We start from the raw sequence: 14,523 nt of genomic DNA, 5'->3' as shown, positions 1-14,523 counted from the left end.
TTTCTTCATCTTGAGGTCGACGATATCGACCGTTCAAAGTCTCACACCGACGGCCTATAAAGAAGAGTATCATGATAATTCTCCCAAAAAGAAAATAAGCTTATTGAAGACTTTCACGTCTAAAAGTATCGTTTCTTGTGGTAAACATGAGCTCGGGGAAGAAACAAGAACGCCGCGAAGAAGATAACGGTAATGGAAACAAAGGGTTATCGTCAACTAAAATTGTACGTACGGTAACGGAGGAAGAGGTGGATGAGTTTTTCAAGATACTACGTAGAGTACACGTGGCGACACGGACGGGTGCGAAAGTTAACGTCGGTGTCGATGAACGAGGGTTACCGACTAAGAAGAGGAAACGGAGTCAGAGCCTTGGTTTGGTAAACTCATTGCATAGTAACGGCGTTAGAGATGGAGAACTCGATGGAGTAACTCCGGTAGGGTTAAGAAAATCGAGTTTTGATCTGAACTGTAAACCGGAATCTGAAACCGTTAGTTTGTAATCCTTCTGCCGAGTTTTACATCTTTCTTCCTATAATTAATTTCCAATATACCTAAATAATTTTTAACATTTTATAATAATGTCTCCTAATCAAATCAATACAACAATACTTCCTCTGTTTCATTATTATATACTTTTTAGAAAAAAAATTGTTTCACAAGATGTATTTTTTGTGTTTTCTATAAAAAAGTTGTAAACTTCGAAAAAATTAATTGGCTTTACTGAATTATTTAAAAATTATTGAAAATTGAAAATTACAAAAAAAAAAAGACATAGTAGTTAAATGTATTTTATTAATATGTGTGAAAATATTAAAAAATCTATTTTTATCTTCGTGGAAGAAGTATTAGTTCGTAGTAGTATATTTACGAAAGCTTCGTATTAGCTCTTGTTCGTGAGCATAAATCATAAATGCTCTGCCAATAGAAGTCTTTGTTTAAAAAAAAAACAATAAAAGAAGAGAAGTCTCCGTTGGTATTAAAAATTTTACATTGTGGTCCTTTGACGCGCTATTATTAAGTAATTTGACCGCGCTATGCGCGGTTTATTTGTCAATAAATTTTAAATTTTTAATGTGAAATATAACATAAAATATCAATTTATAAATAATTAATTTTACTTTTATGTTATATTATATCATTTATTTGTTTTGATATAATATTTGATAAATTCAGAAGAATTTTTTGTTTTAATATCATTAGTTTATATTTAATATATATTTTAGATAAGTCTCTATTAATCTATTAGTAACCGTGTCTAAATCTTTATTAAAAGTTTAAATATTCTATATTAAATATTTTTTTTAAAAAAATCTGTTATTTTATATATCATATATTTGTTTATATATATCACCTGATTCAATTATTAAATTATTATTTGAAGAATAGGTAAATAACCTTAATTTCATATATATATGTTCATAAAATATGTATCACTTTGAATATATAAATATATAAATTATTACCAATAAAGTGATTCAATAAATTTTTGAAATTTTGAAACAATAATATATTTTCAATAATATTTTTTGGTATTTATTATTATGTAAATAAGTATTAATTGTATAAATGTAAAATTAATGATTTCATGTTTAGATATAAATAAAAGTACTTTGGATAGATTATGTGCACTATCCAAATGCAATTATTTTACTGGTATCGTGTAGAAAATATATAACCTTATCATATTTTTTGTATGTTAGAGTAGAAACATACTTCCATTATTATTTTATTCTATTAAATTAACTATTAAACAGCTTAAGTTGGTGTTTTAATAGCGAGAAAAAAATTAGAAATGTTCTAAAAAATTGTAATGCCTTCTAAAATGCATGGATTGGTGATGCTCTAACCTAAATTTATATTTAAACAAACTAATTTGGTATACCATTATAAGTAAATGATGGAAAAATCTATGGTGAATATATGATAGACCGGAGGTAACGGTGAAAAAGAAAATTTAGTTGTATTGTGATTTACTGAGCATGATCAAAAACCATAAACATATTTTAACTTTATTTAGTTTAATACTAATGTACATGATGATTTGTTTCAGTGGTATACACCACAAGCCACAAAGTTCCATTATCTATTTAGTTTCTTTAGTAAATACAAAAAAAAATGTGTTTTGGAAATCTTTTGGACATAATTTATGTTAATTTATTTTGATAAAAAAATTTAAAATCATTTAGAGTAGACATCAAAATAAGTTTGAGATATTTTTAGTTTATTTTCTTTATTCATAAATATGATTCTTTAAAAAGTTAAATAGATTTAAGACAATGTTTTTCATTTAGGTAGTTAAACATTTTACCTTGTTATCTGAAAAATTATCATCTGAAATACATTCTAAGAATAGCCATGTTCGTTTCATCACCGCTGGTTCCAGCTGCAGCGTTAATGGAGAAAAAATACAGCAATGGAGAAAAAAACGGAATTGAAAGTTAAAACAACGCCGATTGAATGCTAAAGAAATTATATTTATGAATGCTGAAACTTTCCATCTCCCTTTCGTTTGTTGTTAACTGCCACATCGACTGGAAAACAATTATGTGATGCTTCACCGGCGTTGTATGTTGCCGTGATGAAGGGCTTAATTATCGGACGCTGCCGCTGGACGCACCGGTGATGAAACGAACATGGCTAATATTGAAATAGGCTTAAGCTGTAGAAACTTTTACACATATATATTAAAAAAAAAATTGTGTATGTTTTTAGTATGTTTTGTTCTATATTGTATTGTTTTCTTTTTTTTATTTATCTCTTTTCAGTAAAATTAACTTAATAAGTTAATATTGAGATTGTAATGTTACTGCATGTAGGCATTTTTTATAAACAATATGTATTATATTTGACTACAAAAGAAGAATAGTGCAACAAACATAGCGAATGAGAGGAATATATCTCTAGTTCGATTTATGTTTTATATTTTTAAGATGTTGATAATGATGTGCATTTAGTTATCATGTAGGGTCGGGTCGGTCGTGTAGTATTTGTTTTGGCTTCTGATTTTTTTTCAATTGTATTATTTTTAATAATATTTATGGATTTATCAAAACTGATTCATAGATATATATGTAAATGTTTTTGTCTCTGTTTTTAAAAATCTTTTTCTCTGTGTTAAAAAAAAGATATATAAGTAAATATTTTTAAAATATTTTCTCTCTCTAAGATATATAAGTAAGTGTTTTTTAAAAATATATATAAGTAAATTTTCTCTCTTTGAGATATATAAGTAATTAAAAAAACATATATAAGTAAATGTTTTTAAAAATCTTTTTCTCTCTGTTGGGAAGGAATGTTTTTTAGATTGTGGTGTCTCCTTTGTTTCGATCCTATTACAAATCCCACATTTACTTATATATCTTTTCCAATTTGTTTATAAAGTGAAGTGTTTAAAGATTTGTAGATTGCAAGTTGAACAGCGGCCTGTTGAACAGATGCATACTGAACTTCTGTAAAAAAAAGAGGTAAACTCTACGCAGCGTAAAACGAAACACAGTTGTAATGTAGTGATGCGGATGTGCATGGGCCCTCAAGTGCCAATGTTCAGTGAGGGACCCTTTTAAGTGCTGGTGTGGGGGTGGTTGGCCTTGTTTTCTTCATCACAACTTATCGCTGGGTTGGATGACTTACCATTACCCCCATTAGCCTGAAAGTTTTCAACACAAAGTGAGAGAGTTGTCGTGTCCCGAGAGTTGTGTAGTTTTTAAGAAATTTAATTACCTCCCCATAGTTGTCCATCAGCTCAGAAACTTCTCGCCCAATAGACTCCGCACCGGAGTCTCCAAGAAGCACAAAAGATGCGTTGTCCCCATTACCATATACAAATATTTCCACTCTGTATCTGGGAATAAAGTTAGAGACGACATAGAGCTGAACGTTAACATACATGTGGAGATAGTATTAATACAAAAGTAAACCAAGGATACGTAAGCTTAGATTATAACAAAACGGGCAGCTAAAAATTTATTGATATTGAAGACAAACTAATAACGAATGACGTAAATGCTATATTGTGACTTACGTAATTGTATATGTGTAGCCACAAACTCATTTTGTGTTACTGTTGTGATCAAGACGATGACAGGGGTAGATAGGCTAGCGTTGAACTTGCCGCGGAAATCTGCCCCAACGGTATCGCAGAGGTAAACATTCAGGAGCGATCCTTTGCATTTCATGTTTATAAATTGGGTAAATCAATCACGGGGCATGGGAAGATGGTTTCCAGTAGGAGGATGCACGGTCTTTTGCTCGTTCGGGCTGTGATGTCAACTCTGCCTTCTTGGTGTTATTGCCCATCGATCAGCTTCATATGGTCTACCACATCTTCAAATTTGAAAATAAACTAATATGAGTGACCTCTAAATAGGCTGGCAAAAGAAAATGACTGTGGAAAATCTTACTTAACTAATGGAATGTTGGAGTTACCGTATAAATCACCACTCATGTTGCAGTGAGCTTCAAAAACTTCAACTGAATGGAACATGAACATCTGTGACTCTTTCAAGAGCTGACTCCCAATGCTTAAATAATTGTTATACTCAAATGTAAAAATTGATTCGAATTTGAGATGTTAAAATAGTTTACCTTGTAAATACTTGGTACATGAATAGAAAGTTGAGGCTATTGATATCCACAAAGCAGTGTCGTCCCATGCTTCTTACTTTAACTTGAACCCTCAAATTTTCATAATAATTTTGCTTCAAAATTAAGTGGATAAGTTCGTTTTAGACAAATAAGAACTTGACATGCGCTGCCCAAGAACAAAGTATGGCTTTATTAGTGCTGGGGAGATGAAATTATATATGTATTCTAAAATGTATATTGATAAAATGACCAAGCAAATCACCTTTATCACAATAGACGTTTAGCTCTTCTCTGGTTATCATCTGAATCAATATATCTGGAAAGACTGTAGGAGTAATCACATAGAGTTAAAATCAAACTAACGATTGATGAAACACGGATATTACGAAAACATGATATCTTTGTAGGAGCGCGTTTCAAATTGCGCCAAAAACCGCATGGCATAAACGAAGCAGAAACAACAAAGTAACAATGAACCAGATCAGCCACGACGATGTCATCTCAGCATAGTTAAAATGCTTAAATTTGGGATTAAAAAGGTGAGGGATTTTTGCGATTTACCATTAGCTGGAGCAAATGATTTTCCCATTGTTGTTAGCCATGGATGCGCTGAGTTTTGATTGATGGCTTTGTTGAGTGGAGGAGAAGAGACGAAGATATGGCAGCAATTTATATATAAGAAGAAACAGAGAGAGGTAAAACGAAACAATAAAGAAAAGATTAAATAGCTTCATTAATTGATCGAGGACCAAGAGGAAACGGAGCTACAGACAACCGGTGAAGATGAAGGGGAAGAGTCGATAAAAGATCAGTTCTACGCTTCAGAAGAAATTAAGGTTTATACGAAAATGAGCTTGAACTGGGATATTTTAAAATGTATAGACAGCCCAAAGGAAGACCATTAGACGGAAGTAGTAATGACGTGTTAAAACACTTATCCCTGATTGGTTGATTTATTTTGAGGACGTAGCATGCCTCTCCATTGAGTATATTAGCTATAAGAAGAAACAGAGGGAGGTAAAACGAAACAATAAAGAAAAGATTAAATAGCTTCATTAATTGATCGAGGACCAAGAGGAAACGGAGCTACAGACAACCGGTGAAGATGAAGGGGAAGACTCGATAAAAGATCAGTTCTACGCTTTAGAAGAAATTAGGTTTATACGAAAATGAGCTTAAACTGGGATATTTTAAAATGTATAGACAGCCCAAAGGAAGACCATTAGACGGAAGTAGTAATGACGTGTTAAAACACTTATCCCTGATTGGTTGATTTATTTTGAGGACATGGCATGCCTCTCCATTGAGTATATTAGCTATAAGAAGAAACAGAGGGAGGTAAAACGAAACAATAAAGAAAAGATTAAATAGCTTCATTAATTGATCGAGGACCAAGAGGAAACAGAGCTACAGACAACCGGTGAAGATGAAGGGGAAGACTCGATAAAAGATCAGTTCTACGCTTCAGAAGAAATTAGGATTATACGAAAATGAGCTTGAACTGGGATATTTTAAAATGTATAGACAGCCCAAAGGAAGACCATTAGAAGGAAGTAGTAATGACGTCTTAAAACACTTATCCCTGATTTGTTGATTTATTTTGAGGACGTGACATGCCTCTCCATTGAGTATATTAGCCTTTTAGTATTGTTAGATATGGTCTATTATACACTGTTTATATTATTGACAAAATGGATTAGTGAATTGATATTTAACAAAGCGTTTATTAGTATTTCTTTGACTTCATCCTAATTTAAGTTTCTTTATTTTCCACAGATAATGGGCCTTATGAAGAAATTGGCCTAATGAGACTCTGGGCCTAGTAGACATGCTCTAGTAATAAATCCAGATCAGGATCCATAAAATTAGTTAGTGGATATGTCCTTTACCTTAGGTAATTTATTTCTGACAAATCATGCAAGGTGAAACGTGTGTTAATTGGGTTAATATAGGTCTTCTCTGCAGGTGTTTAAACCAGATCAAACAAAGTCCAAACAGTTTGATAGGCGGGTGCAGAGAATCTAGCTCATTGGTAACACACAAAATATTAACTGATGGGTGGTCAGGTGGCCTAAGCAAATCAAGCACACTGGTGCATAACTGCAGATAATGTCGGATGTCGCCCATCCTTCTCAGTAAAATTCCACTCTTATGGATACAATGCACTTGCGATTTAGACTTGCTCGAATTAGAAATTCTCATTTATGTTTGTCATTAACTGAAAGTCTAAAACACATGAAACATGAGCTTTAACCTTTAAATGCTAAAATTTATAAGATAACTAAATATTTTAATTACAAACTATATTATCTCAAGTTACTAATTATATTAAGAAAATTTACTTTATCTATAGGAATCTATATATATAAAAAAATGTTTGCTTCTCTCACATGACGCCACGTCATAAAGTCGTTGATTGTGAGTGCGACACATGTCATCTTTGCCTTAAACTCATCGTTTCATTAACTTTTGATGTGGGCTGCTGCGTTTCATAATTGTTTACAGTTTAGTGGGCTTTTTGTTCATACCGTGATATTGCCCAAATACAGAGAATAACCACTATAATGAAAAAATATGTGAAGACTGAAACTTTGGAAACGAGAAGGAAAAGAAGGAGCATACCGTGAGTTTCTGGATGCTACTGACTTCGCCTTGGTTGGAGGCGATATCAACGTGACGGTTCATTTCGCCGCCTCCTCCGGTAACTCAATAACATTCAAGAGTTTAAAATTATTGGCGATGGGTTTTGCAGAGTATGAAGAGGCAGATGGACGAGGATGATGAGCAACAACACTGAAGAGGTTAAAAAAGAAAATAAAGCCAATTAATAAAAACATTCCACAGTTTAAGCGGTGGCGAGTAAAGATATTTCAACTAAATCATAAAATAATATGTATAAAATAGAACACAAAAATATCATAGTTTTAGATATACATGTTTTTAAGTCGGGTACAAATCGGTTCTTACCGGGTCGAGTCTATTCGGATCGGTTCTTTTCGGGTCCGAGTCTATTCGGGTCGGTTCCGGGTCTATTCGGATAAAACAATTTTAGACCCAAAAGGTACTTGTAAATTCTCGGTCCGGATCCGGATTTTTGGGTCGGTTCTGGTTCGGGTTTTTGGGTCCAGGTTAAAATGCTCAGGCCTACGTGAATCTTATAACGCAAGATATGGCTTATTATTTCCCCTGTTACTAAAACGGTTTTAATATAGTTGAAATTCATATATATTCGGTGTAAAACAGAACATAATCCATTTTATGTTTTCTCCGTTTTTAAGTCGTTATTAAAATAATGGTGATGATTGGTTCAACTGTGGTTCTAAAAGTTTAGCCGTAAAAGTTTAGCTGTAAGTAAATTGGTTGTACCTGTAAAGTTGTTACTGTAAATTTTGTTGAAGAAACTTTTGTTGTAATTAAATTTGTTATAGCTGTAAATTATAGGCTGTAGATATTTTAAAATAAAATATGTGAAATCTGTGATGTATATATAAAATAATTATTTTTATCAATGAAATAATTTATATTAATATTTTTTATAAATTCTCAAAGTTTATTGTTATTTAAAATGTGATATGTAAATAATATATATTTTATTTAAAATATTTCAATAATTTTTACAACAGCCAAAATTGAATTAAATATTTATAGATGTTTTTAATTATGATTATCTAATTTATTTGATATTATAGATAGTTTTTTTTTATTTCACATATTCTAAAGCCTATAAAAGAAAGCTTTACGTTTTTTACCTAAAATACACTAAAAAAAATTTTGCTTTAGTTTTTTTGCTGTAACTTTAAAAATCAAGCTAAAGCATGATTGGTAAAAGTTTATAGAAACTTCATTTAGGTTTTAACTATTAAAAATAAAGCTACAACATGATTGGTAAAGTTTAGTGATTTAAAAGTAAATAAAGCTAAAGTGAGGAGATAAAGCCCAACCAATCACCTCCGATATTTACATACTTTTTAACAACAACAAATGTTTATATTAAAATTAGATGCTTGATAAGTTAAGTTGATTACAACCGGAGAAATAGTCGACGGTAAGCTGATAAACTAACATAACGAAATATAGATTTGGCTAAGGATAAAAAAAAACTCATAAAAAATCTTCACTTGTAATCCTAAAGTTCATGTTCGAAAAAACACACATAAGTTAAAATAAACGTTGAGGAACCCAACTAATGGATTTTGAGAGCAGTTAAAAACTGTCTCTGAAGATGCATGGCTCTCCTAACGTTGCAGTGAGATGCGAAGAGACTGTCGGAGTAAGAATACACACAAAGTCGTCTACAGTACATCCTCTGAAAGATAGCAATGAGAAATAGTTGATGAATTAAAAGGTAAGAAACCTTGAACCCAATGAGAATAAAAAGGGAAACTTGCAAAATAAGCCATAATAAAAATAATTTTGTCCCTTCATACCTTTGATTAATTAATTAGTTTTGAACATAAATGTTCTTCTAATAATAAAAATAATTAAAATTATATATATATAAACGTATATCAAAATGATAATACCATCATGATAATATTTTAGATTTTGATATAAAAAATTGAAATCCAAAAACAATTTAGATATGTTGATCAAAATTTGTTAGAATGTATATTATATCTTTTTAACAAGGATAAAATAGACATTTTAATTTTTTTTACATTAAACGATTCATTGATTAAGAACCAGGGAGTTATACATGGTGGAATACAAATCATAAAACACTAAGTCGGCATGAGACAAACCTCCTCCGAAGACAAAAGCCAGCAGCATTACAAGATTGTCAGGAGCCAAAGACAAACGACATTACAAACACGGATTAAGGATCCAGCAGAGAGTACACCTAGATCAAACAATAACTTATCCAAGTGATAAGAATCATTGAAGGAGGAGGGAGTGGATAAGCACACATCATAAGCCAAACTTTATTAGGGGCCGTCACAACTCATTATAGTGCTAGGGAGACCACACCAACGAGCCATGAAGAAGAACACAGACCAGCAACCCAAGGATATGAAGAACACAATTTAACAATCAAACTCCTTTGGCAAGATGCAAAAGGGGCGAGGCCCCTGTCTGCCCTTGAATCTGAGCCGGATAACGCAAAGACCGACAGAGAAACAAACCAGGAACTATTCTGAAGCAATCGGAGACAAGGGACAGCACACCCTCCAACCACGACATAACTCACACGAGCAGCAAGGACAATCAAACAACTAAATACGAGAGGACGACCCAGTAACGAGAACCAAGGATCTTGACGCACACATAGTCGTGACCCAATACCCAATCGAGACCTTAGGGTAAGGAAACAAACCGGAAAGGGATGAACCACAACAGATTTTAAGCCGAGACAATTTCCTTTTGTGTTTGTTTGTTTGGAGACTAGATTTAGACATCTCACCACATGATTCTTATCCACAACCTAAAGAACAACACACATATACGATACAAGAGAAAAGAGGAAGAATCCGACCGACGGTGGCTATAGTAGCCCACTCCGCCGGTCGGTTAGACTAAGATCGGTGAAGGCGATGGCTAGAGAGAAGGGAGAGCACAAAGGAGAGTGAAAGTTAGGCGAACCGGCCAATAGATATTCTAAGAGCATCATTATCCCTAAACCCCTTAAGGGTCTCTTAGTTAATTTTTAATAGTTTTTCAATTGTAAAAGTGAGTTAAGAGACTTAGAAAGAGATTTGAACATTTAGGTGCTTTATTGCAAGTTTCTTAACTATGGGTTCTTAAAAAAAAAATTATAGAACAGCAAAAACAACAATCTGAGCAAGTGATCAGATCGCAGCAACCACAGGAATGAAAAAGAACCTACATCATCTTTAAGCTAGGTGATTGTTGCTTTTGAGAAAACATAATCTGAAGTTGTTGTAGAGGTGAAGAGGAGGCAACAGCTTTCTTCCCTGTCTCGTTTTCACCAAGTATCTGAATCCAAAACAACCCAATAAACAACTATACCGATATGAAACCAAGAACTTGGATGTAAATCAATTGCATAAGGTCTTACCTTGGAGAATATATCTATTGTTTTGGTCAATGACGTGCAATTAACATACACTGTTTCCAAGCAAGGCAAGCCTTCCTAAAATAACTCATAAACGAACATCAGTCTTTTATGTTGATATATAGATTCACAAGTCCATAAGATAAAGAGACAAGATTGATCACCTGCTTTGCCCAGTCTTCAGCCTGTTGTCTAACTTTCTCCATCGGCAATGAATTCCCAGTTCCAGGGCAGCCACATATGTACAAACTCCCAGCCTTCTTCTGTTCTGTGCAAGCTTTTACAAACTCTAAAACACGTCTTTGCTCGTCCTCACGGCAAACAACAGTTGATGGTGCCTTGGAAACGTGCAATGCCTCCTTCACAGCTTTCATTTGATCATCATTTGTGCATTACACTTGTACATCAACAAAACTGAGAGCATTGAAATCAATACGACACTGAAGTTTGATGTATACCTCTAGGATTCCACTTCGATTTAACATCTAAACAATCAAATAGCTTTCCATTAGATTCTTTCTCAACCTCCTGCAATCGTATAATCAGTAATAAATCAAATTATAAAATTCCAGAAATAATTTGATCTAATGATGATGATACATCCAATAAGAACTTCAATCGGATTGATTCCATTCGTAACTAAACAAGTCTTAATCGCTAGGAATTACCGTTATAGGCGTCCTTGGGCTTGAAACAGCACATCGTCGATGAGATTTCCATTTCATCGGCGTCGAGACCTCGGTTACTGCAACCTCCGCGGCGGAATCGGATCTCAGCTTCCGCTTTCGAGGAGTGTTGACTCGCCAATCGTCTTCTCTGATCTCCTCCGATACGAAAATGGAGACGTTTTGAGAGAGAAATAACGAAACGAGAATACGCTCCCCCTCTCTCCTCTCATTTTGCCTACACGTGTTCCCTAAAAACGTCTCTTGTTAAGCCAAAATAAGAGACGTGTTTTCCATTTATTTGTATTTTTGATTTTCTTTTAAACATAGGAAACCCCCTACATACGCCCGATAAAGATGCTCTAAGTTATCTTATATGTTTTATATAAGTTATATTTCGTATTGTAAAGTCTTCTCTATGATCTATCCAAATATAGAATACATCTGCATGATTTCTAACCAAATGTCTTTGTTTTTTTATAAAATACAATACATATTGTAGGCAGTGGCAAACCCAGAAAATAATTTTCGGGGGTCAAAGTATATTTAATTAAGGGTGTGATGAAAGATAGCATATTTCGACTTTGTTAAAAAAATGTTTCAAATTTCGGTAAAAAGGAAGAAATTTAAAAGAAATATAGCAAATAGGGTGACACTTAAATCCGGGCTAGGGGTCAGATTATGTATCTTAACAATTTTGCTAAAGTACACTAATAACTTGGGCTTACAAAACTTTAAAATTTCATATTACAGGTGTGAGGTGAACCCATATATGTTTACGTGGATCCGCCCCTGATTGTAGGTTTTTTTATTTTATTGCAGAAAAATCTAAAAAACGTTATTTACTATATTATATATCGTAGATAAAAAATGAGTTCTCACTTTTATGCTATGTTCTAACTATGGTAGGATTTAAATTCTAATATTTTCTCTATATTCTTGTTTTGAATGAAAAAATGATTATGTTAAATACACACCCGGTGGTAGAATTTAAACTATATTCTTTTCACCATATTCTATCATTTTAAAAATATGCATTCTTAGATTTTGTCTATTTTCTATCTTTTTAGAATATGTATTCTATCCTTTCACACTTGGTGTTTTGCCCGCACATGTGGGCATCATTATCTTAAGAATATTTATTAATACATAAATATTAATTAAAAAATAAACATAATAAATTATTATTTATTTTTTCAGAATTAAACTGAAAATCAAATTATTTATATATGACAAAGTTGTTTATCAATATATATATATATATATATATATGATTTTTATTGCACTTGAAAAATAGAAAAACAAACGGAAGATATTTTTTTTGAAAAAAATCTTTATACACTCACTATATTCATTATTTTTTCTTTTTGTTTATTTATTCATCAGATATCAAGATTTTCAATTTCGTTTCTCTTATTCTTTTGGAAAAACAATCCAACATTTCGTAACATGTGACATTTACGCCAATACAGAAAATACACTCCTTGATTCCTAAATAAAATAAATATACTTTTTATAAAAAATAAAATTTCCAAGGTAAATTATAATATGTCTACTTTAGATATATCTCTATTTAAGGTTTAAACTTAATCAAATATAAGTATACAAATAATATAATTTTGAACTAATTACTCGTATATATAGAACTATAACTGAATATAAGATGGTCTCTCTACTCTTTAGTATAACGGAAGTAACACCGATTTTGGAAAACTATGTTTTGCGCTTTGGATTATTCAGAGAAACATACTGATCATCTTTAAATATAATATTATTATTAATTATTAATATATATCTACATAAATAAACACAAGAATTTAATTGTTATATTTTTCCATCTCTTCAGTTAATTCATGAGCTGTCACATGAAGAAAGGGAAAACATGTACGAACAAGTAAATATTAAACTTATGTAACTCAATAACACAAATTTCAATCTCAATTATTTTATAGATTAATCAAAATAATGAGTTAATTAAAAATATGAAAATAAGCAAAACTATATACTAACTAACATTATTGAGAACATGAAAATAAGTGAAATTACCATAAAATTCACAAATAATAGTATAGATATTCTATGTTTTTAAATATAAGAAAATATAGAAAGCAATCATAAGTAATTTTATTCAAACATATCTTATTCTTGACGTTTAGTTACATTGAATCATGTTGAATTCAACCTTTCTTTATTCAACTATCTTATTTCTTTCTTCTTCTTCTTCTTCCATATCTCTTTTTCATCAAATCAAATGTTTCATAGCTATATAACATGTGATGCTTAGAGACGAAGTGTGAATAATGAATGGAGGCTCATTGTTGATAAGGAAAAATGAAGCCGTAACCGATCACCGGAATCGCCAAGGCTGAGAGGAAGATTTTTCTTTTAGTGAAGAACACAATGTTAATCGTGAGAAAAAGAATAAATATTTTGAATTATTTGATTAATAAACTAAGTAGATAACCATATACCTATTTAAATATTGATTCTTAATTAACCAATGTAGTTTATAAATTAGATTAGAAAGTTAATTTTGTATTAAATTATAAATTAGAGAGTTAATTTAGTATTTACAAAAATAAAAGCATACTGAGACAAAATTAATGGAGTCAAAAGTATAAGGTGATGATTGTTTACTTAGATTTTAGATTTTCATTTTCGGTTTTTTGCTTTTAGTTTCTGGTTTTTGGATTTTAGTTTTTAGTGTTTGGTTTTAGATTTTGTAGTAGCATTTAGTTTTTTTTCAAAAACATGAATGGTGATTTTAGATATTTGTTTTTGGTTTTTGATTTTTGTTTTTGCTTATTTTTTAATTTTGAATTTTCTGTATATTTTTCTTTTTTCTCTACAGTTTTCATTAGTAACTTATTTAATTTTAGAAGCTGTTTATTATTTTTAAGAACTTGACTTAACTTTACATAAAACTAGTTTTAATAATTCTTTTTATTTTATTGAAAAGTTTTTTTTAAAAAAATGTTCTTTTATACAAAGTATATAGTGATTAGCATTTGTATTTATTTTTCCTATATTAATGGGTAAATATAGAAAAGAAATAAAAAAAAAACTGAAAACCCATAGTAAATAGTGAAAAACCTAAGAATAGTAAAAGCACTGTCACAATAAAACACAGATTCGAATCTTACAAAATCTTATTTATATAGTGATTAGCATTTTATTATTTTTTCAATATTAATGGATAAATATGGCAAAAAAAAGAAAAAAAAAAACTGAAAACCCATAGTAAATAGTGAAAAACCTATG

General features: G+C 31.3%; 2 protein-coding genes across 3 annotated transcripts; one reads left to right on the top strand and one right to left on the bottom strand.

The window, feature by feature from the left end:
- Positions 1–75: 75 nt before the first annotated feature.
- On the top strand, positions 76–568 carry LOC106425639 (protein NIM1-INTERACTING 2-like). Its single transcript, XM_013866357.3, has one exon. The coding sequence runs from the start codon at positions 147–149 to the stop codon at positions 498–500; it is 354 nt and encodes a 117-aa protein (XP_013721811.1). The 5' UTR covers positions 76–146; the 3' UTR covers positions 501–568.
- Positions 569–9,167: 8,599 nt separating this feature from the next.
- LOC125581455 (cell division control protein 6 homolog) lies at positions 9,168–12,270 on the bottom strand. 2 transcript variants are annotated; one of them, XR_007319064.1, is made up of 4 exons: positions 11,266–12,270; positions 11,056–11,125; positions 10,601–10,964; positions 9,168–10,518 (listed from the first exon to the last, which is right to left on the bottom strand). XR_007319064.1 is itself a non-coding variant. In XM_048746911.1 (3 exons), the coding sequence occupies exons 1-3, from the start codon at positions 11,320–11,322 to the stop codon at positions 10,699–10,701; spliced, it is 393 nt and encodes a 130-aa protein (XP_048602868.1). In that variant the 5' UTR covers positions 11,323–12,270; the 3' UTR covers positions 9,168–10,698. The 2 variants fall into 2 exon arrangements, 1 of the variants encoding a protein (XP_048602868.1); XM_048746911.1 differs by having other exon boundaries at positions 9,168–10,964.
- Positions 12,271–14,523: the final 2,253 nt, after the last annotated feature.

The sequence above is a fragment of the Brassica napus genome, chromosome C2 (genome assembly GCF_020379485.1).
Source record: "Brassica napus cultivar Da-Ae chromosome C2, Da-Ae, whole genome shotgun sequence".
Classification (NCBI taxonomy): Eukaryota; Viridiplantae; Streptophyta; class Magnoliopsida; order Brassicales; family Brassicaceae; genus Brassica; species Brassica napus.
Note: the sequence above shows the minus strand (reverse complement) of the source record. Positions and strands in the feature narration are given on the sequence as shown.